The 22850-nt window shown below is 44.3% G+C and overlaps 1 protein-coding gene across 3 annotated transcripts; it reads right to left on the bottom strand.

Moving 5' to 3' along the window:
* Positions 1–1130: 1130 nt before the first annotated feature.
* LOC134045994 (neurotrypsin-like) lies at positions 1131–22384 on the bottom strand. Of its 3 annotated transcripts, XM_062496187.1 has the most exons (19): positions 21852–22384; positions 21640–21753; positions 20416–20606; positions 18338–18383; positions 16890–17126; positions 15489–15612; positions 14602–14777; positions 14131–14278; positions 13096–13274; positions 12557–12698; positions 11326–11528; positions 10196–10337; positions 9731–9936; positions 9087–9165; positions 8721–8843; positions 7900–8180; positions 6103–6365; positions 4971–5045; positions 1131–3428 (listed from the first exon to the last, which is right to left on the bottom strand). In XM_062496187.1, the coding sequence occupies exons 3-18, from the start codon at positions 20485–20487 to the stop codon at positions 5010–5012; spliced, it is 2457 nt and encodes an 818-aa protein (XP_062352171.1). In that variant the 5' UTR covers positions 20488–20606; positions 21640–21753; positions 21852–22384; the 3' UTR covers positions 1131–3428; positions 4971–5009. The 3 variants fall into 3 exon arrangements, with proteins under 3 accessions (XP_062352171.1, XP_062352170.1, XP_062352169.1); XM_062496186.1 differs by having other exon boundaries at positions 1131–5045; XM_062496185.1 differs by having other exon boundaries at positions 1131–6365.
* Positions 22385–22850: the final 466 nt, after the last annotated feature.

Genomic DNA, 22850 nt, shown 5'->3' with positions numbered 1-22850 from the left:
TTTCTCCTCATTGATATTTCAGTTTCAAAATCCAAAGCTATCTTAGAGTAGTCAAGCAGTCTGAAACAAGTAAGCTCATGCCATACACTCCTCCCAAGCCTTTTCACCACAGGAAGGCAGCAGTCAAGTGCTTTAATACAAAATGACATTTGACAGACTTGTAACCTTAACCACAGCTTCAACATTGTTTTCCAGGCAATGACTACCGAAGAGCACTACAGGACCGATGGGATGAAGCGGTGCCTGCTGACCCATGAAGGCCAGCTAGAATGCCTGAACTCTGCTTCCCAGTTTTGCATGAGCAAGAAGGGAAATGTAGGTAGGTGTAGAAAACCCCAAAGGGAGAGATGAAGTGAGGAAAGTGTTAACTACAAGCAGTTCTTTCTTCAGTGAGTGCAGGTTGGTTTCCACCAGCAGGCTGGAGTCAGTACATGTGAAAACTTACACGCTATAATTCTCGGAGTCTGCAGGCATCAGCTACACCAAGCTCCAGGCTAACCCTAATGACTTGGAAAAATTATTGCATACCTTGCAAGGAGCTGGACCATGTTTCAAAACAGACTTTTTTTACAGAAATTCAGGTTTCAGTGGTGGGGAGGAATATAACAGCAGTAGAGTATAACAGTGTTCTTGAACCAATGGCTCATTCAAACAGAATTTCCCTTATCCTATTTCCACTTTTCCAGAGGCTGGCTTTGACTTTTAAGAGTGATGACACATGAAAGGAGACTGTGCCAATCAAGTTTGTATAGAAAGTTCACCTTTAACAACAAATTAGTAAGCTGATGTATTAAAACCTGTTAACTTTTTTAATCCAATGAGCTGACCTGCTCTTTCACTCGTTCCAAATAGCAAAAAAATATGACATTTGAAGAACTGTTGCCTTTCATTGTAATGGTAGATGCTGACTTTGTGACATGCTTTAGCATGTTGAAGCTTCTCTAAAAATAATGTAATAGAGAAATTTAATTAACTTTACTCAGTGTTGAAAAAAATCCTAAAATCTGCCCTTGGAACAGATTCCTTTATTAAAAATAAGACAGAGCCCCGCACAGTCACATTATAATCCATTTATTAGCATACCTTGTGAGCCATTGGTTTGGATCCAGGGGACATGACTACTTTGGCACTGGACTAATTTCAGAGGTATTCAGCCCTTAGTAGAGAGGGATTTTAGTAGGACTTGAGTGGGCTACTACACAAACAAGTTTCTGATGTGGAAAATTACGTATTTTTCCAAACAAGTGAAAATGCAGCCCAGGAGATGTCCAGGTCACAGTGCCTTGTTCTACAAGGAGTAGTCCCAACTTGGTTATCACCAGAGGTGATTCTGTTCTCTCTAGCTGTAAGAAACTCCCAGTGAGTCTATCAAGATAGTGTTAAATACCACAGTGTAATTTCATCTCTCCAAAGTTCCCATCTGATTGCTGAATATATGCAAAAAAATCTGTCTTCAAGTGGTCGATGAATCACTGCAGCTCTTTTGAGGTGAAGAGACTTCAGGATACAGGCTTCAGAAAGAAAGGAAGACAGACAAAAGGCAGATCTACCTCTTTTACCCCAGAGATAGCAAATACCCACTTTCCTGGTTCCTCACCAATGCCTCTACTCATATCTTTGTGAAACTGATCTGTTATTTTCTGCTACAAGTTTACAGAGATTACAAGGATAATTGACATCCTGTTCAGTTTAATAAACAGCTGCCTGATTAATTATAGCATAGAACATCATTCATAGACATCATCAGAATAGTGTTGAGCCACAAAAAAATGATAAATATTTAATCCAGCTTCAGGTGGCCAAAGTGTGAACAGGTTTGAGATAGTACCACTGCAGGTCAGGAAAGCCCTAGCACTGGGGCAGCCTTCAGAGCACTGGGGCATTCTCTCGAAGAGGGATTGGAACAACACTAAGGGCTGCTCCTTGGATTCTTACCATGGCCATGTTTCTACTTCTGCCAGTGCTCCTAGCCACTCACAGTGATGTTCCCTTTCTCACACAACTACGATGTGCCACTCTGCTATGGAAAGTTCTGTCAGAGCATGCATGTGACACAGTGCAGCCACCAGCAAGACTGACTGAGCTCTCAGCTCCTGGAACCAGTGCACATGCATTAGCCTTATCCAATGGACAAATGCTGTGAAGGTGGACTGTCTCAGCCCTCCTGGTATGTCAGCACAGGCAAAGGTCTACACAGCTCTCCAGGTGCTCCCTGCCCAGAGCTCCCCAGACAGACCTACAGTAATTTCTGTGAGCTCAGTGGGACTGCTGCACCTACCTGAGACACAGGAGGAACTAACCTCAGTGGGTTTTCATCCCCTGGTAGTAAGGCTGCCACCAAGACCACACTAGCAAGTTTAAAACTAGCTCCAGCATACAGACACAGCACTGAAATCACTTACAAAATTGCCTGCTATAGAAAATTGTACTCAAATAATCAGCAGGGGATACAGTCTCCCCTGGCAAACTGCATTCAGTTGTTCACCAGAGTTTAAAGATCCATCAGAAAGAAAAGACACGACGAAACAGTCAGCATGTTATCAGACACCCAGACAATTTGGATTGAAGAGAGACAGAGAAGCCACAGTCTTAGAAAAGGAACTATCTCTAGAATAATGCATAACAGAGAATATTAAGCCAGGCCCCTTATTTCCTCTTGTGGCTGAGAACACAAGGACAGATGGTACTCAATGAAAACAAAGAGCAATTAATTCAGGAACCATAAAAAGAAATTATGTGCCGTGGAGAATAAAACTATAATGGTTTTCATTGCCAGAAAATACTGGGATTGAGAGCTCAGTTAGATTAAAACAAAAAAATGTAAACATTCATATGGAAGATGAAGGCTGGTTATATTAAATCCTTTTTTAAAGTTAGACATATAAACTCTTATATTTCAGGGAAAAAAAAGAAGAATGACAAAAGATAGTGCACAGTATCTGTACAACACCTAGAAGATCAAGTATTTGCACTTCCATTTTTAATTATGATAATAGTAATGCAAGTAATTAATTTAAATGGGTCAAGAACAAAATTCCCCAAAAGAAAAAGTTGTTAAAGCTTGTTCAGCACAACTCACACATACTATCTTTTGAAACATCTGCTGCTGTACAACATTACAAAATACAGTCCTAGGGTGACTGAGTGGTGCTCATCCAACAGGCAGTTCCAGTAAGCCTCAGTGGCAAAAGTGGCAAAGCACATGAGTGTGGTTTGGGCCACAGTCCCAGGTTAAATAGTGAAGAGCAACAGTTGTATCCTGAAACAGGCACCAGGTCAACGGAGGAGAGTATTGACAGGCTTGCCTACAGCACCAGAAAGGTATAAAAGCAGGCAAAGGAGATTGGATACTTCCTTCCCTCCTGGCTCATGCAGGACTCGAAGGGTGTTAATTGCAAGGACTCTCACAGCTTTCATAGTGACAAGATCTAGGAGAAAGAAGTATTTTTAACTAGAACATGGGCATTTCAGAAGACAATGCCAAGCATGCTTTACATGGTAATTCTTGCTAACTCCTGAATAGCCACTCGCTAAGTAAGCTTAGGGAAATAACCTCACAATGTCATCCTTTGGGTGTTTCTAAGCCTGTTGGGGTTATAGGTACAAACTGAAAAGTCAAACCAGGTTAAACTAGAGATGTGATAGCACCCAAGGCACGGAAACTCCATTTGAACTGCTGTAGCATGCTGGCTCAGGGGAGGCTGAAGATAAAAGTTAAATCCCTCCATGTTTCCCAGACGGGTACTGCTCCTACCTGTGTAGAACTTGGTATTTAATTCCTGGGACATAAGGAGCAGTCTGCAGCTTGCATTTTAGAGACTGCCAGGAGCCATAGGACAACATGGCCAGCATGGAGCCAAGCAGAGTGCTGTCAAGGGATCAAGTCTGGCATTTTAAACAGGGTTATCAGCACAAAGCTGTGCTGAAGACATTCAGCACCTCAAGAAGAGGCACAAGCAGATCAGGTTTATCTCAAAGGCCAGTTTGCAGGGCTCCTGACATTGCATGTTTCAAAGACTCCAACAATTCTTCATTAAAATAAAGTTTGTAATCAAGATTTTAGATCAGTCCACTGCAACACTGGTAGCCCAACTATTCTATAATATTCTGAAAGGGTAAATGAAACTGTTTCGTTTAGCCTTCACACACAAAAATCAGCCACCTAGTCAGATCAGCACTGCTACATTAAGCTAATTTCTAGAAGACAAATTAAAACTGTAGGCAATCACTACTTCTTGAATCCAAGGCAATTTCTAGGATTCTGTAACCACATGCCCTGTGATATTGCTAATATGACATTGCTAATCCACAGACTGTGCTCTGCCTTCTGTTCTTGCTTTGGTAACACCCAGACACCGAACACCTCAATGCAAACCTTCTGGACAGCAGGTCAGTGCCTGACCCCGTTAGTGCCTACCCAAAACATGCACATCTGGCACAAGTTCCACGTGTCCCATCCTGTATTCATCCTCCACATTCAAGCCATTGGTTATACATCAAAGCTTTTTGCTCCTCCTGCTGCACAGACCTGTCTCCTCTCTGCCTCATCTGTACACAGTGAGAAGATGCTGCACAGCACAACTCTTAAGGCACTTAGCCCTTCTGTCTACTTATATTTTTTTACTACTCAAGAATAATACATTAACTTTAAAAAGTGCTTAAGGCATAAGAGGGCGCTCTGTTCATTTGTTTGGATGAGACAGAATAATAGTAACACTATAATATTATTGTAATATGTAATATTGTAATGTTGAATAACCCCTGCTTTCTCTCAGCATTATGTCTGTTCAGGCTGAGAACTATAGCTTGATGACAGTGCTTGCATGCCCTCAAGTTAAGCCAGTTTACTCCCACTGAGAGGAATGAAAAGAGAAAGAGTGCAAAGAAGGGAGAAAACGAAGCATGGCCCGGAGGTTTCAAGAACAGGACACACTTCACAAAAGCAGGAATCTGCTTAGCAGTGCACTTACTGTTTTTCACAAGGAGGGAGTAATTTGCTTGAGGTGTATCTATACCCCAGGAGTAATTCCATGTTTCATGGAAAACTGTGAACACAGAGATATTAAAGACTAGCAGCACAAACAAAGAGCAGCTAATAACTATCATAAGTAAGGGACCAGTAGGAAGTCCCCATAGTGCTGTTAAATCATGATTCAACATCTGAATGTTTGAGATTACCATTACATTTGCATTTAAAGAAAAATAACATGTCTATTCAGCTACTTGAGGTCAGATTTTTGAGTTCTTCATAGCAATCACGAGGGCAAAAAAGCTACTGCCTCTCACACTAACAACTGATTTGAGAAGATGCTACTTTAAGGAAAAAAAAAAAAAGCCTAAACGCACACAAAAAGTACTATAGCAAAAAAGCAGCACTAAAACCATAGCATCTGGCAGCTGGAAATGTGTGTCAGAAGATTGCAGCGGGAGGGACAAGCATCTCTTAGTCCATGCAGACACTTGAAAGGGATCCTATAGGAGCAGACCTACTATTCTGAAGAGAAAAGGTTCCCTCTAGAGACATAACAGGGAAGCTAAAAAACCCAACTGTTGGCCTGTTCCTCAACTCAGGTCAAATCTTCTGATTCCTGGAACAGAAGAAAGCTGTTATGAAAAAATATCTGAAGATTTCCACTATGCCAGCACCTGGTGCCATCTTCCAAGCATCTCATCTCTCCTTGCAGCATGTCTCAACTGTCCAAACGTACAACCATTAGTAGATTTTCAGCAGTAGGTATCTCTCTACTTCTACCATTTCTGTGTGCCAGGGCAAAGGAATAAGTGTGATTGCATTAAAGGATTCAGATACGTAGAGCAATGCATACTGATCATTGTTACCACTGTGCACCTGCTTTCTCTGCTTACAGATTACAGACTAAGTGAAACCAAAGACTTTAAAGAATCAGTCATAACTGTTTTCCTTCCAGTTCTACAGTAAAATCTTTTGCCAGTGTCCAATGACAAATCTCCATCAGTCACAAGCCAGAAGCCACAGCCTTCTGCTGCTGCAGGGCAAAAGGACTGTATGCTGAAACTCCTAGAGCTCAGTCATTTTCATTGTAGCTTGATCACTTTCTTGATCCAGGGTACGAATTTGCTGACCTTTGTGTACACACCGGGCGAATCCTTCCGACCACAGCCATACCCCCAAGAAGTGATGCCCAGAATGATCCAGCGTCCATTTGATCTCTGACACATGAGTGGCCCTCCACTGTCACCCTGACAGCTGTCCACCCGTTTGTCCTCAGAGAGGTTCCCAGCACAAATCATGCGGTTGGTGAACTTCTGCCCATAACGGGCCTCACAGTCTTCCCGTGGGAGAAGGGGCACCACCCCCTGCAGCAGGGTTCTGGAATAGGACTTTCCTGGAATAAAACAGAGCGGCCAGACTGATTCACATACAGGCAACAGTAGTGACCCGGTGCAATAGTGGTTCCTACAGAAACAGACACTAAAACATTTCTTGTCAAGTCTGCAGCACAGAAATAGGCTGAGCTCAGCATCTCTGAAGTACAAGAACTTCAGGAAACAGTGATGCCAAGCCAGACCACAAAAAAGCTGTAAGATCAAAGGCGTGGGGAAGAGGATTATAGAAAAAGTTTAGATCAAAGGATGAATCTTACTCCTGGTTCTGTCAACAAGTAACTTGAACCTTGTTCAATTTATTTCACCTCTCCAAACCTCCATTTCCTCCTCAGTAAACCAAGGACAGTGTTTTCTCAAGAGAATAAACACAGTAGTATCTTAAGTGCTCAATCCTCAGAGAAGTTTTAGAAGATGTTTCAGAGGCATTCAAATATTATTCAAAGGGAATTCACTTCATCTTTGGCCAGACTTGAGTCTGTTTGATCAAATCTCTTTATTACCCCAGGGTTGATCAGAACTTAAGGTTAATGTGCTATATTAGAGTATGACCTTTCTGTGCCCAAGGTTTATGTAAGTTCACAAGGTAGTAGGTTAACTGCTCCTCATTGAGAAAGCTGGGTTTGGTGCGTGGGAAGGATTCTAGCCACTAAGCTCCAGTACAGCTTAAGGTGGTTACATGGCTAAGTTGCTCCTTGATCCACCCCAAACAACCTGAAGTGACACGTGCAAGTGGCACAACTGACTCAAAGGCAAATACATACTTGCAGTTTAAAAGCTGCAGTAATAGCTAGGGAAACAGCTGAGAAGGATGGGCAAATACAAAATCAACAGATGAGCTCCTTGGGCTTTTGACAGGAAGTTTTTCTAAACACATGGCTTTTCTCTAGTCATAGCAGACCCAGAAAGGCCTCTGTGCTCCCTTTTACCTAGGAAGCTTCACAGCAATATGCTCAAAGAGGACAGGACCAGGTTGTCCTGAACCCAGGACAGAAACCAGACTCAGAGCCCATTTGTCCTTGCAGAAATACACATGGAGATTAAGCAAAGTAGTCTGAGAGAGATTTCTCTCTGAGGGCTCATTCTACCTCTAAGCCCTCATTTCACTATGACAGTATCATGAAGAAGGCAGGTCATGGAAACATAGGGACTCCCAGGGGCTTGGTATAGCAGTTCTGCACAGGCTGCTCCCTTAGAGGTCTGCTGTGAGCAAGCATATGTGTAGAAATGGGAAGAAAGAGAAAACTTTGCTGCCATGTGGCCAGATGGCAGCATTGGTCTCTCCCACAGCTTCAGAGGGATGTTACGAAAATCAAAGCTTTCACCAGTATTGAGCAGACTCAATGAGCCTCAAATTAGATGAAAACACAATAGCACAAAACCCACCTCATCTCCCCATTCCTCAGCACCATGTGCTGGCACAGACAACGGGAGCAGTGAGAACATAGCCTTGAGTTGACATAAATTAATGGCCCACGTAGGCTTCTGAAGGCAGACTTCCTCACCTCACTCGTCTCTCAAAGTTGCAGCACTCACCTGTGTCTCCCCAGCCAGAGATGATGCAGGCTTGCCTGTTAATGTCAGACCTCTCTCTCCTGTCAGGCAGGCAGACAGGCAGAACGTGGTGATTGAAGGAGAGACAGTGCCCTTCTCTGCCCCGCATCCGGACCAGGGCTATGTCATTATCATTGCTGCCAGCCCAGTAGTTCCTGTGGAGGACAATCCGCTCCACAGGCAGCTCCCTCTCAAACTCATCCTTCACACCTGTATGGTAATCACCCACCCGCAGGAGGTAGCGCCGCACATCAACACCAAACCTGGAGAAAAACAGACTCAAGATCTTGATACTCCTACTAAGAGGAAAGCAGACTCACACAAGTCTCAGTTGCTATGAGACTGAACCACCTCCTCACACCACAATGGTAAAACAGTTCCATCTGCAGGACTGTGGGACCTCTTTAGCAGATATGATCATGCCAGCTGTTGAAGACTTGGTGACTGAAATCACTATCCACCATGCACAGTACTTTTTTTCCTATAAAAATGATTATTATAGTTGCCGCAGGCTTGTGAACTGACCTGTTCACAGTTCCTTAAAGCACTTAAAGTGGCAAAAGGCTGGTTCCCTTTACACTGCAAAGCCTCAGAGTTAAGAGGCCAGGTGTAAGCAGTGAAGGAAAAAGCAAGTCTATATTGAGTCATCCCTGTAAGCACTCCAAGATCACACATATCACAACCTGAAGCTCTTGGTTTAGAAACTTTGCTCATGTGGCTCCACTGGGCTAGGAGGATAAACTTGTCTGAGGCTATCTTGTCCATCATTGAGTATCCCTTGGGGCTCCCACTCCCAAACACACCTTTTGAAGCAGTGGGCTGCAGTCACCACCCAGCAGCTGCTGATCAGTGTTGCTCCACACAGCAGACGAGTATCTCGACGGAAACCCTTCAGCCGCAGGGAGGCCTGCCACGGCCAACTGCCTCTGAAGAAACAGAGGAATAAGAGGTGTCACACATATGGGAGGCATTCTCCTCTTTTCCCATTCACTCTGTCTCATCTGAGCTCAGCTGGCTTGCATTCTTCCCTAGATAGCACACTGGTTCAAACCAAGTTCAAAAATAACCAGTGAAAATCCATTAATGGAGTCAGCATCTGCCAGGCTTTTTCCAGAGCCCAAAGGAAAGCTGGAACCAATCTGGCTCTCTTAGCAGTTACAGGACAGTACCTCAGAGACTTGTTTCCACCTATGATCCTTTTCTTGCGACGGTGGAGCAGGCGCATCCCACACACACTGGACTCTGCACCTGCATGGCAAAGTTAGAGCAATTGGGTGGGGACCTTCACCTTAAGTATCAGCATTGCTATCACAGAGCCAAATACAATTCACCTTCTATGAGGGCATTAATCCTCAAGGTAATCCTCAAGGACTGTGTTGTGTTGTGCATATGGAATTCGTAGAACATTTGATCCCATAGGTTTCCTTAATTTCACTTGAGGTGCTTACCTGAAGCCTCTATAGTCTTATGCCAGGAGTGGGACCTATGCTTATACTTCCTCAGTACTCTAAACCCCAAAGGTTGCTTATGGTTGCTGTTCTAAGGAAGAGTATGGTGACTCGGCTGTGGGGAAATTCTGCAGGCTCAAAGGCCTGGCGTGGGTGGAGCACCTCAAGACTAATTTGGAACACTCTGTGCTGCTAAGAAGATACACTGAAAACAAGAAAAACGCAGGAGGTGCAGGACAGGACATGCTTATTTTGTAGGTGAAGTTTCAGCCAAAGACAAGAATGACAGAGAAAAACCACAAAAGCATGCAGAGATCCTTCAAGCAGAGCTCCAGATTCCTGCATAGAAGAAATGGGAATGTCACCTGTTCTCTTGATGTTTTGGACCTTTTCTTCCACATAGTCACAGATCACCCCAGCATCCTCACTGTGCCAGCAGCTGTGAATCCTGGTGTCAGGCATGGCACATTGCCCCAAGGTGTGCTCCATTCCACTGCATTCTATGTTGTCCAGATGGATGGGCCCATGGCCTTCGCCAAAATAAGCCATTGCCCTGGCTTTTGCTGTACCACTGCAATTAGAGAGAAGAGGGTGGCTAATCTGCAGTGAGCAGGAGCCAAGTGAACCTGAGACACCAGTGCATTTTAAGTGAAATAATGTTTATGTGTCACTCCACACACAGATAGTAGTACAATAAAAAAAGCAACCTACTCCCTCCCTCCTCCCTATGTGTGGGTGTGCCAAAACTAAAACTAAGCCCCTCAAAACAAGTCCAGAAGTGCTCCTGGGAGCTGTTTCTCTCTGTAAGATGCCTGTACCACAGCCCTTACCTGAATCCCAGTTGCCTGCAAACCACTGCAGCATCTCTGTCTGTCCAGTCATCGTCACAGACGCTGCCCCACTGCCCATTCAGCAATACCTCAACCCGGCCCTCCTTGGTGCTTTCTCCATCCACCAGCCGCACAGGAGGCCCTGAAGGAGAAAACACATGGGCTGCTGCAAGCAAAAACACAAGAGGGGTCAGGAGTCCAAAACTTGGGTTTTGGGAAAAGATGAATCCCAGACATCAGTAAGCTTAAAACAAAAAGAAAAAACAAAAACAAGCAAACAAACAAACAAAAGTGTGTCTATATGAAGACATTTTACCTCTGTGCTGAATCAGAAGATTATATACATACTAATTTATTTAATAAATACTGGAAATCATCAGTGGATAATACTCTGAAAGCTGAGTAAAGAGGAGAACAAGAACAGAAAGAAAGTTATTAACTCCTGAGCCAAGAGTTAGACAAGCCTAAACATGCCTGGGGAAAAAAATCCATTGCATTGTAAAACTGTTACATGATTTTAAGGAAGAGTTCTACATCCAGGAAAAACAAAAATGTTGGATGCGAACTATTCCAATAACAAATGTCTGACGGGCTGGAAAGTCTTCTGTAGTAAGGAAAGGAGAGAGTGTCAGGCATTATATAAATGAGGGAATTATGCTAACTTGAAATACTTTCACAATATTAATTAGAAGTGTGCCATCCACACAAGGAAGTGTGAACAACAACCACTTGCATCTGAAGTCCTCCTGTCTTGGCAAGGTGTGGCACTAATGTAACCACACTTAACTTTCCTAAAAGTTAGTTACAGGGTTCCCTTGAGCAATGGCACTCTAAGGCAGCCACTGTCCCTCAGTGGCTTTGTTTGTTTGAAACAAACCTCAGAGGTTTGTTTCAGAGACTGCCAATACAACTATCTCCAGTTTCCATTTATCTGCTGGTCTGATAGTAGTTCTAGTGGAGCCACAGATTTGTGGCTCTGCCCCAATTCAGTCAGGGCTCATTTGTCCTCAAAAAGCAGACCCCTTGTTGAAACAGCAGAGGGGAAACTCCCACATCTGCTAAAGTTTCCAAGAGAACAGACCAGAAGGTGAAATTTCCTCACTGTTCAGGGCAAGAGCAAGGTGAGTTACCCAGGCTGCCATCCATGACCGTGTTGCTTTCTGGGGAACAGCGGACTCCCAGATCCTCAGCATGGGAGCAGTCATGCTGCCCCCAGTTGCTGTGGGGACAGTCCAAGAGAGACAGCTCTGTCCCCACACATGCCACATCATCCAGTAAGATGAAGCCTTGGCCAGCAGCATAGTCTCCTTCAGAGGCCAGGGCAGCAGGACCACTAGAAGAAGGAAACAGAAATAATACTGAAACTCTAAATGCCACAGAAGGACCCAAACTCGGATCTAAAGAGAAACTCCCCTGCTTAACTATGGTACTGGTGGCCTCCTGACCTAAACCACTCAGTGGACACACAGGATGGCAACCGAGCACCCTCACTCACATTTTGCCAGTTTCAGTTTTCAGGGAGGCCTTCTCAGACCAGTCCATTTTCTAGTGTCTGGTCAAAGGCACATTCCAAGGCACGGAGGCCCAGCAGAGGCTGCTTTGCAGATATGGCAGGTACATCAGTTTGGGGAGGGGCTGGCAGAGGAGGTATCAAAAATGTCAATATTTAAGTAATTCTGTGTCTTTTTATAGGAAGCAGCTACCTGGATTTGAATAGCAGATAGCTGCAAACTTTTAGGCACTAAAAGAGATGACAAATGCAGTATGTAGCTGAACTCAAAGGGAAGAATTTAGTTTAGTCCTTTTTTCATCTATAAAGTTGAAATTTTAGGAGACCCTACTAACCATGTTTTTAAAATCCACAAAACCCTATTTTACCAGCTCAAATGCAACTGTATCCTGATTTTAAATCTTTCCCAAGCTCCTACCTGAAGGGATGACAGCTCAGCAATGGGCTGAAAATCCCTATTACTACTCTTTTTTGCCCTGATGGTCTTTGTTCAGCTACTGAAGGTGATACATAGGGAGCAGATAGGTGATGCCCTTTTACTGACAGAGCAGAAGTGACACCTGCAAATTTAAGAAGCGTAAATTTTCTGACTTTGCTGAGGGGTTTATAAGGATAATATTAAGCATGTTATCTGCTTTCAAAACACACTGAGGCAAGAGATAATGGATTTATTTTTGCCCCTTGGAAAGAATGTGGATACCTATTAATCTTTCTTTAATAAGTTGTATAATGGTAATAAGCCTTCTAACAAAGACAGCATTGAAGGATTAAGGTCTGGCCTATCCCAGTGAAGGGTGATGGAATCTAATGCTTGAAATTAGGAAGCACAGACACTACACATTCTGTCCTACCTGAAGCCCAACTGCCTGCAGACCACCTGGGCACCAAGGTCTGTCCAGCCATCATCACACACTGTGCCCCAGTCTCCGTTGTAATAAACTTCCACCCTGCCTTCGCTGGGGCTGCGGCCGCCAGCCAGCCGGACAGTGCCCTCTGGAAGGGATGGGAGAAGGAAAGGGCAGCACTCAGCAGGGGAGAAAAGAAAACAGCCTGTACACCATTGCTAGGTCTCTGCACTGCCCCCGAGTGAAAGGAACAAAAGACAGATGTCTGTAAGTACTCAAAATACAAACATTCATTGCTTCCAAACATACCCATCTGTTAGGGGAGGATTCCCTTCAGCCTTTCCACACCACCTGAGCAAAACCGTGGGAACACCACCTGCCTCTGATCCATTCCCTTTCTCTTTGCCTCCACATCCAGCAGCCCTTGTGGGAGCCATACATGGAAGCTGTGCAGGATCCTGAACCAGGGGGTTACCTGCTGAGCAAGCCAAGTCATGTGGGGGTAAGACCGACCACATCTGACTGGCAGAGCTGTACATCTGTACCTGTGAAAGGGTCACAGGAGACCCCAGCGTCTTCAATGTGGTCACAGTTTTGCTGTCCCCAGTCACTCTTCTTGCACTGATCAAGGGAGAGTTCATTGCCTGAGCACTGCACTTCATCCAGCAGGATTGGGCCAGATCCCTGCCCATAGTGAGCCCATGACAAGGCTTTTGGGGTCCCACTGTAAACATTACAGACAATGTATGCTCAGTAAGGAAGGCCACAGTCTTGTGCCCTCAGATTCTGCCTTGCACAGGGACTCTCCTTTACTGGGTCCCTGTCCTCCCACAGTTTATCTATATTTTCAACACAGTGGAGGTGCCAACTGTTAATTGAAATAGGTTATTGGAAAGTTTGTAATGAGCCCTTACAGCAAATAGCAGAAATGTTACTACATCATGAACAGTTCAGACTAATGCAGACAATGACCTAACATCAGTCTCTGTTACAATCTCATAACAGGCAAAACGCCCAAAGACTGAGGGATCTCAAATTTGAACAATCTATTTTAAATAATCCTGTACTGATGTGATTTTCAAGAATGTTCAGTATACAACAGTTCCCATTTTAAGCACTGAATGGCACACAGGAGAATGAGATGGTCTCCCTTGCTTTCCTGTCTGAAGAGGATAAGGGCAGCCAGTGAAACGAGAGGTATATAAACTTAACCAAGTAAGCAACTGCAGTTCACATATGGAAATCACCATGACAAGTTGTCACTGGGGCCAACAAGATTTGTATTAGGACATATGCAAAATTGATGAACAGGAGTAAATACAATCCTTAGACAGGAATGTACTTGGGTTTTTATTTTGTTTTGTTGTTCGTTTTTTTTTTTTACACAGCACAAACCCATAAAATTGACAAAAATGGGGTACAAAATCCCTTCATAGGACGACCAGTCCAGAATTACATTTCCCAGGGTTTCTTTATATCTCCTACAGGAAGGGCTGGTAGTATAGTGAAGGGACATGCTCTCATGTTGTTCATTCTGCCTACTTCTGTTACTACTGCATGACATACAGCAAAGAAATTACCCGAGTCCCAGCTGTCTACAAACTACTTCAGCATCCCGATCGTCCCACTGGTCATCACAGATGGTTCCCCACTTGCCATCATGGTAAACCTCCACTCTCCCTTCAAAGCTCTCCTTCCCCCCAACTATGCGCAGTGGGGCACCTACACCTGTGCTTCAAGAAAGAGAAAGAGAGCACAACAGAACAAGAGAGACAAAGCACATCCATGAGTTCAGGGTGTAGAACCATTCTCTAGCCAGAGGAGCTCTCGTGATGCTCTCTTACTACATCCTCCCCTCTAGACCCCCCACAAGCACCCGCAATTGCAGCCCCCAGAGTGGGGTACTGCTGGTCCAGAGATGGCTCTTTAATTGGCTGCTGTGGTGATCAGTTTTCTGCCTGCAGATAAAAAAAACTGGCTTGATTAAAAGAGGATGTGGTCATAAGCATCTGCTATCTTTCAGTGACAGAGATCTTTCCCTGGAGATTTACCTTCTGGAGGAGCACAAGTTACCACGGCACTCCCCTGGTTACAAGCTCCTGACATAGCTTCCTGATAGCCACACTGCAGCAGGGCTTCCTCATCTCCATGGCAGTTTGCTGACTGCAGGTGCAGAGGAACAGGCCGTGGTCCAGGATGACTCTTCTTCCCAACTGTGCCGATCTCACTGGTACAGAGGATGCAACAGAGCAGTGAAATGTCACAGCACAGCTTGACTTACAAGTTCCCTCCATTGTTGTGACTCTCTAGTCCAGTTCTGACATTTCACGTCCCAGTGTGCCCAGTTAATTGGAAGTGCATAAAGGGGTGACCATTTACAGTCTAATGGGAAAGCACAAGCAAGCACAAAGCACTTCCTAATGCTTTTGTGTGCCTACCTACTGCAGAAGAGTTGGTGTACTCAGAAATGGCAGTCTCATTTGAAAGCAACGAACTAACCCATCAATAGACTCAAACACCAAACTATCTGAATCACCTTCCCTCTCTGTGGACATTATCTCTTCGCTGTTTGGAAGTTTGAATGTCCAAATCCCAGATACCCAAAGAGAGTTCAGATTCCTAAAATTTCTATTAGATTACTATAGTATCCAGCTGATGATCATCAAAATGGAATGCGATCTCACAACTCACTTTTCACAGCCTGGAGCATGAAGCATAAACTATTGTTTTAAAAAAATCTTGCAAATGCTTATTGGGTTGGGGATAGCTACAAGAAAGAAAACAGTACAAAAGGACCCTGATAAGTGGGAAATTAGACCATAAAACAAACTCTTTTCTGCCAGCCAACACGCTCAGCCAGAGGGACTGTAACCACAGAGGCTGCTCTTTCAAAAGCCACATGAGCATGTACCTCTCACAACCAGACTGAGGTTCCCACCTGAGACCTAGTTGCCTGCAGACAACGCTGGCATCCCAGTCAGTCCAGAGGTCAGCACAGATGGTACCCCAGAGTCCATTGAAGTACAGCTCCACACTACTGTCTTCAGCCAACCGCACAGCACCTTCCAAAGGAGAAAAAGAAAATAACCAAAAACCAGCTGCTATCTGCTGATAGACGTTTCAGACCAGCAAGTTTGGATTTGCATGTAGCTGAGCTGAACTGCACTTGGCTTCTTTCATCCCTGTTTTGCCTGTGTTGGCACTAAAGTGATGTGCAGGAAAGAGTGTGGGATGTGGCACCTTCCCAGTCCCAGCAATGGCTGCTTGGGAGGTTGGGTCTTACTGTCTTTTCAAATCCATGGTAACACCAGCAGGAAATTTGGCTTCTGCCAAAGATCCTAGATTCTCCTTCTGTGGAATGAGGATGATTTTACATGCTTTTACATGCTTGAAGATATTGAAAGGGTGTGTAAAAATGGCAGGCTATCTAATTACTTCTGACACTCAACTGATCTATCAACCACTTCACCTGTGTGACGCTGTTTCTACAGTGAGAAGTTCAGTAAAAGCAGATGAATCCTATGTAATTTCTCTAAGAAAAGGAAGTGCCAGTGTAAATGCCCTTTCAACTCCCACCCACCAAAAATTTTACCACTGTTTAGAAAGCACATCTCCTAGCTCAGTTATGTAAACTTGCAGAAGGACACACCTGTCTGCAGTAGCTCAGTGCAGGCACTCAGCTCCACTGCACTTACATCCTTCCCTTTAATGAAGCCATCTTTGAAAGCACATCCACTAGCACGGGAAAAGACTGTCAATTTATTTATTAAACTGGTATTTCAACTGTTCTGCAAAATGCAGGAAAAGCAAGGAAGGTCATTAAACAGGACACTTTCAAGAATGCTGCACAGCAGCCCATGCATTGAGAGAGCTTAGCTCCTTGCTTGCCTCAAAGTAAGCAGTAGTCCTTGTGACAGCACTGAGGAAGTTTAACACAAGCCTATGACCTGCCTTGCCACAGAAGATTTTTTCTTGTTGTATTTGAACTGCTACACTTACATGAGGAATGCTCTGATACGGACCCTGAAGGAGCAGAAGTGGGTTGTTTTCTACATAATTAAAACTGTTTTCAAAGTATCATAAGTTAGCAGTAGAAAAAAAAGTCTCCTTGTATGAGACTAAAACATCTATACAAGGCATTACAGCTACAGTAGCTTAAATCCACCCCCTACTATATAGAGACATTCTTCTCCCACACAGGCTAGCCTCTAGTATTAATTACTTCAACAATTTGGAACAGTCTTTGTACTGTGCTTTTTCACGGGGTGTTCCACCTGCCACTTGCAAGTCTGAGCAGCACACATTTGTGGCTTGAGCCCTGAGGCAGCGCAGCCCTTACCTCGGTTACAGTCACAGTTGGCCCAGCCGATGGCCCCTGACACGAGCCTGTAGAAGCACCAGGGCGTCGTTCCCCCGTCTGGGTTCCTGCAGTAGTTGTGGTCCCCCAGGCCACGGTCTGGGTACTGCTGAACATAATCAGGGAACTCTGCCCAGTTGAGACACTCCGCCCCCGCCTCGGTGACTGCCAGTGAGCCATTGTAGTACCCGAGAGGTCCCACAGCACACACGCTGGGCGCTGGGCACAGGAAGGCAGCGTTAGCATCACCTAAGGCATCACACACTGAAGCTCGGACAACACGGGAGACACCAGCTGGTTATGAGAAATTCCCCCCGTGTCTGCAGTCTCAACTGCTGCTTGCCTGATTCCAACTCTAGCACACTTCAAGGTTCTGCTCAAAGAATATTCATAATATTCACTGTCTAAACCACAATTGTTCTGAAGCAATGAACTGCCCAGAGAGACTTTGAAAAGTGTTAACTTAGGGCCCAAACATGACAATTTGAGCCGGTTTCCATTACTGTACATGCAATACATTTACTCACTTTGGAGCAGCACTGGACAAATCAGGAAGGTGGGAAATGACACTGTATTTCATTGCATCACCCTATATACAGATATATCAGCAGATCACCTGGCTTATCTGAACTTAGCTAATATATTGGAAGGAAAAGGGAATTTATTTTGGGGGAAGTGCACATGCCAATGTTTCAGTGCCCATGTGAAATATCCAGTGTAGAAGTACCCAATAATTAAATGGTTGTGGTCCTTAACAAAAGGAGAAACCTCTCAATTCATGACCCTGAAATAACAAGGTGGGGAAGAAACCCCCAGGTTTTGTGGGCTTTATAGAGTCCATAACATGAGAAGAATAGACTGAAAAGGGGACAACATTTATAGCTCTATTCACTAAGTAAATAAAAAGAAATCAACACTTTCAGAAAACCCTTCTGCACATGGGGCAAAGAGCAAGGGTACAAAGAAACTTTGCGTCATGTCATTTGCCTTCTAGCCACTGCCAGGCCCAGAGGGGATAAGTGACAGCTGAAGGTTAAATGCAAGGTACAAAAATGAGAAGCAGTTAGAAGTCATTGTTAGGAAACAAACCATATGCAGAGCATCAGCTGGGACCCTCAGAGAGGGTGTCTGAGAATTCAGTAGTTATTAGAGCAGAGGAAAGGTAAGCATGCAAAAAAGACCAATGAAGAGAAAGAGATTAAAGGAAAAGAACATGTGAGAGGAGCAGGGAGCTGCAAGATCATTCAACATGAAGAAACAGTCTGGCCATGTTGGTGAAGGCGATAAACAGGAGAAGAGAAAAGATTGAAGAAGTGATGAAAAGAAAGGAAGAAGGCCAGGTAGCAGTGGTTCATCATGCCTGTGGTCTCAGATCACCACTGCAGGAAAGAGTCTGCCCAATGACTGAATTAATAACTTCTTGTTCTTACCTGCACTCTGCAAATGGTTTTGGTTGGGCTTGGATCCCAGGAAAGCCTGGGAAAAGAAACATAGCAACAGCAGAGAGATGATTATCCAGTGAAATAAACAGGGACATGTCCTAAAAGCAGCTCAGCTTTAAGCAAACACACCCTAGTAACCAGCCTTTTCCCTGGTGTCTCCTCTTCAGCTACAACCATAGCTCTGTCCACTAACAACAAAATGAATAATTACTGGCCTGCAGAGATTTACCCTTGATCTAAGCACTACATTACAGGGCTCTGCTTGCTTTTTTTCCAGCAGAGTTGGAAGTCTGAGTGATATGCCTATGGAAAGGAAATTAGAAGAAAATCATTATTATCAATAAGAAAAATAATAACTACTCGTTTTCTCTCTGTTTATAGGGCAAGACATCTACAGCCACAGCAGCAGAGATTCACCTACTTGAGTGACAGGATGATGCCCCCTAGAATATCTGTTAAAATGGTAATTAATATCCATGTATAAAGTGGGTAACATACAAGGAAGAAAATCCAAGGCTTTTTTGAGGATTTTGTCTTTAATACTTGAAAATATGATATAGCCTATAGTATTATTATCCAGATGGGGTTAAACCATTAAAACCAAAAAATAGGAAACAAAATCCTCAGAATTCTAGTGTCCTGTCTGGCCCCTAAACTGCATTTCCTCTTACAGGCAGTGTTTTTTGAGGTTGAAATTTGACTACAGGCTGAGAGATAGAGATCCCCACTCAACACCACTACATGGTGTGCAAGCAAGTGCAAGACCTTCATAGACTCAGAGTGAAAAGAATAAATTGTACATGCTTCTGCTAGCTCCTTGTAGTTGAATTCATTTCTAAACATTCTAAATGAACATTTCTAATACTTTTATATGAACAAAGAGTTGCAATTCACAGAGATGTGCAGCTAAAGGATACTAGCTATTGGTAATGGTTATGGTTTTCTTAAAAATGCAGTAATTTTGCATCTCTCAGCTTCACCTCTTCTTGGAAAATGGGAAAAGTTAAATTAGGAATTAAACCAAATCCACTTCTGGACTAAGCAGAGGTAATTCCCACAGAAACCTGACCAGAACAACACCTACTCATGTCAGGCATAATTTTCAAATCAAGCTTATGAATATGATCCAGAAGGTGTTGACAATCATGGCCAAGCTCCAGCATCACCCTCCAGAAGTCAGAATGGGATACTGCATATGGAAGATGAATTCCTGACATGGTTCAGAAGTAGCAGATCAGCTCTCAGGTGCATATGCACAAGGAGATGCACAGATAAACCCTTTTCAGGCAAAAATCCATCTGCATCCATCAGGCTGTTGCAAGCCCACATCAGGGTTTCTGGACCAACAGCACTGAAGGACTTACCTGAGGATCTCAAAGCTCTTTGCAGAGAGCATAAAGTGAGCTAAGCTGTATTTTTGTGACTGCACCACAATCCAGGTCCCTCAATCCCTATCTTCCAGTGTACACCTGCAGACACATGTAAGCCTGCTGGTGATATAAGGATGGGTCAGACTAATTACAGGATATCTATGAGACTGAACCCGCTCTTCTTGGAGCTGGACCATAAACAAAAGTACCGCAGTCCAAGTAATAATCTTCCCTTCTACTGAAAGATTAGTTGTGGCCAGTTTCTGTAGCAGCTTCCAAAATATCACAGTGCTGACCATCACCACCAATTAAATTCAGTGCAAACAGCCTATGCTGCAGGCATTGCCCCAGGTCTGTGCAGCTATAAATCATCTGTCCACAACAGCGAGAGACAATCAGCAAAGAAACAAAAGATCTCTCCTGCCAGGGTCACTGCAGTGCCTGAGAAATACTGGAAACCCAAGCCAAAGCATCTGCAAGCCCTTGTGCATCCTGCTTTCCTGGTTTGTTCCTTTTTCTAAATTTTTATGCACAAAGAAACAAATCTCTCCCGAAGCCCCAGTCCTTCCCAGAGACCACAACTGCCTAAATGCTCTAGAAAACATATTCAAGTAATAACAAGATCCACTTACAGTGAGGATATTAAAAGAGCCATGTGACTTCTTACAAGCAGATACAAAAATAACCTTTTCTTACCTCCACACATCTGAGACAGGATAGCAGACTTGAGAGCTCTACCAAGAGCCCGAGTATTTTGGAGATTTCCATCCCTCGTGTACAAAGTGAGCAGAAGGTTCTTCAAGCATCACATTCTCGTTCAGCTGCCAGGGTCTGCTTTCCCACGCTAGCCGCTCCGCACCGGAGGGAGCGGGGTGCCTTTTCCATTTCTACGCAGGGAAAGGGATGTGAGGAAAGGGATCAAAGTTCCCAGCAGCATCTTAGAATTTCACTTTCCCTATCCTCTCCCCATCTCTTCTCCTTGATTCTTCTCTTCAGAAAGGGGAAGAAGAGAGAAGATAAATAAGGGAACAGAACATGCCCCCGAATTTCTCTAGCACATTGGAAGACGGACAGAGATGAGCACAAGCGGTGGGGCACAGCCCTCACCCCGCTGTCCCCTCCTCTCCACAGCCTCCCGCGTGCTCCAGGTACGCGCTGCTCCCAGTGCCAGCCTCCGCCTCCCCGCCCCTTCTGCCCGGCGGCGGGGCCAGCCGCCCGCTCCGCTCCTGCGATGCTCCTTCCCCAGCTGCCTTTTCCTCCTCTTCCCAAGGCACAAAGGCTGCTGCAGCACGGCAAGGAGCTGGGACTGCGTCCTATTGCAAAGCCCTCAGCAACAACTAGGAAAGGCAACGGCGTGTGCGCGCACATTTGCCAGAGATTAGACTTCCTGGAAGGAATCTGGACTTTATCCCCCCCACCGCTGCCTCCTCGATTAGCAGCTTGCAGCTTCCCGAGGTCAGCCCTCCTCAGATTTGAACCCAGGTAAATGGGACCCAGAAAACTATGTTAAGCAGCTTCCAGATCTCCCCCGGACAACCCACAGGTGGCACAGCCCTCTCCAGGGTGCCTTCTCAATTTTCAGCCCTGTATCTTGCCATCATGGGTATTGCCCCCAGAGAACTTTGCCATCGAGCGTCTCCTTGACCTTGGGCTATATTTTCCCTCAATTGGCTAGGATGCTTTCCAGAGGGTTAATCATTATTGTATTACCATGAACCATCCCACCCCATGGGGGGATTTTAGTGTTTTCAGCTTACTCGTCCTTCATATGAATTAGGGTTCAAGGCTACAAGCTCTAAACAACTATTACATCTAAGAAGGCAATTGGTTCATTTGGAGCTATTCAGCCTTGGAAATCCTTTTTCACATGTTCCTTGTGCTGCTTCTCACCTCAGTCTAATGGGCATTTCCTATACTCACATTCTGATTTTGGAGCAATGAACTTGTGGTGTTCTACAGCATGAAACATGAAGGTCACCTTCAGAAATGAGCTCATTTCTGGCCAAGTCTGCTGCGTAGCACTTCCAAAGACACCTTCAGCATAAAAACAAGGAACAGGCTACTAAAAATCTACTGATTTGACAAAAAGCCTCTTTTTTTTTTTCCTTCCTTCACTTTTGCCCATTACTTACTTAATGTGACAGTTTTGTGTTGCCTCATCCTCAGTCACTCACCAAAGGCAAGGAAACTTCCCTACATGCTGGATCTTTTACAGGAGTCACCAAGTGGTAAAAAGAAGCTGTTTCTGAAGTGGATTTGGCCAAGAATTACGCTCTGTTGATTAGGAGCAAATCTCCTATATCCTCATAGTCAGGGAGGCAGGCGATCAGGGCAGCAGGGGATGGAAATAGCTTAGGTGCTACATCACACTCTCTCAGGCAGCAGTAGTACAAAGCAGAATAAAATAAGAATATGGGACTGTGTTAGAATTTAGAACCACTTACTCCACTGAACACACAAGGAAAGGATATACTGGAAACAGGAACAGAAATTCTATTAGCATTCAGAGAAATTAGCTCCTTACTAGAGATTGTTGATGCTCAAACACCATCTCATGAGACACTCCCTGTTCAGGCCTCTCACGCACAGGGTTTAACACCTCTAGCAGAAGCCTGCACTGGATTTCTCTCATGATACCTTGTAAGTTGCCTCCCTCACACAGCAAAGGTTTCCTAAAGTGATTTAACGAAGTAATTTTAAAGGAAACACAGACCAGTACACCAAAAGCAATGGAAGTCCAAGCATGTGTCCACTTTCTGGAAGAAAGATGAACTCTAAAGATACAGCGGGTTTTGCAGTTGTCTCCTCTCTGGCAGGTCCCATTTTGGAACTTTTTCCTTCTTACCAAGACTCCCATTTTTTCTCACACAATGTAATGACATTCCCTGAGAGAGGTGGATCTCAGATTCTCAAAAGCTTCTCAAGACTACTCTCCAAGGTGGAAAGACCTGAAAGGGAATTACACCAATATAACTACAGCAGTTCAGATCAGTAATGTAGCTACAGATAAGGTAAAATATCCTGAACTTTCTTGTATGGGCAAATTTGAAGTAGTTGTTAATATCTAAATCTGCTGTTTAACAGTATTCACCTGTTCACCCTGATACAGGCACAGTTCTATTAAGTAAGTT

This window comes from Cinclus cinclus, chromosome 7 (genome assembly GCF_963662255.1).
Source record: "Cinclus cinclus chromosome 7, bCinCin1.1, whole genome shotgun sequence".
Lineage (NCBI taxonomy): Eukaryota > Metazoa > Chordata > Aves > Passeriformes > Cinclidae > Cinclus > Cinclus cinclus.
The sequence above is the reverse complement of the archived record's forward strand: the minus strand, read 5'-3'. Positions and strand labels throughout refer to the sequence as shown.

Bases quoted from the DNA above. Each gene is read 5' to 3' on its own strand.
- LOC134045994 (XM_062496185.1), bottom strand. From the start codon at position 20,487: ATGGAAATCTCCAAAATACTCGGGCTCTTGGTAGAGCTCTCAAGTCTG. The intron at 18,384-20,415 runs GTAAGAAAAGGT...TTCTTTTCCCAG, and splicing joins CCTGTCTCAGATGTGTGGAG to GCTTTCCTGGGATCCAAGCC. The intron at 15,613-16,889 runs GTAAGGGCTGCG...CTCCTTTGGAAG, and splicing joins CAACTGTGACTGTAACCGAG to GTGCTGTGCGGTTGGCTGAA.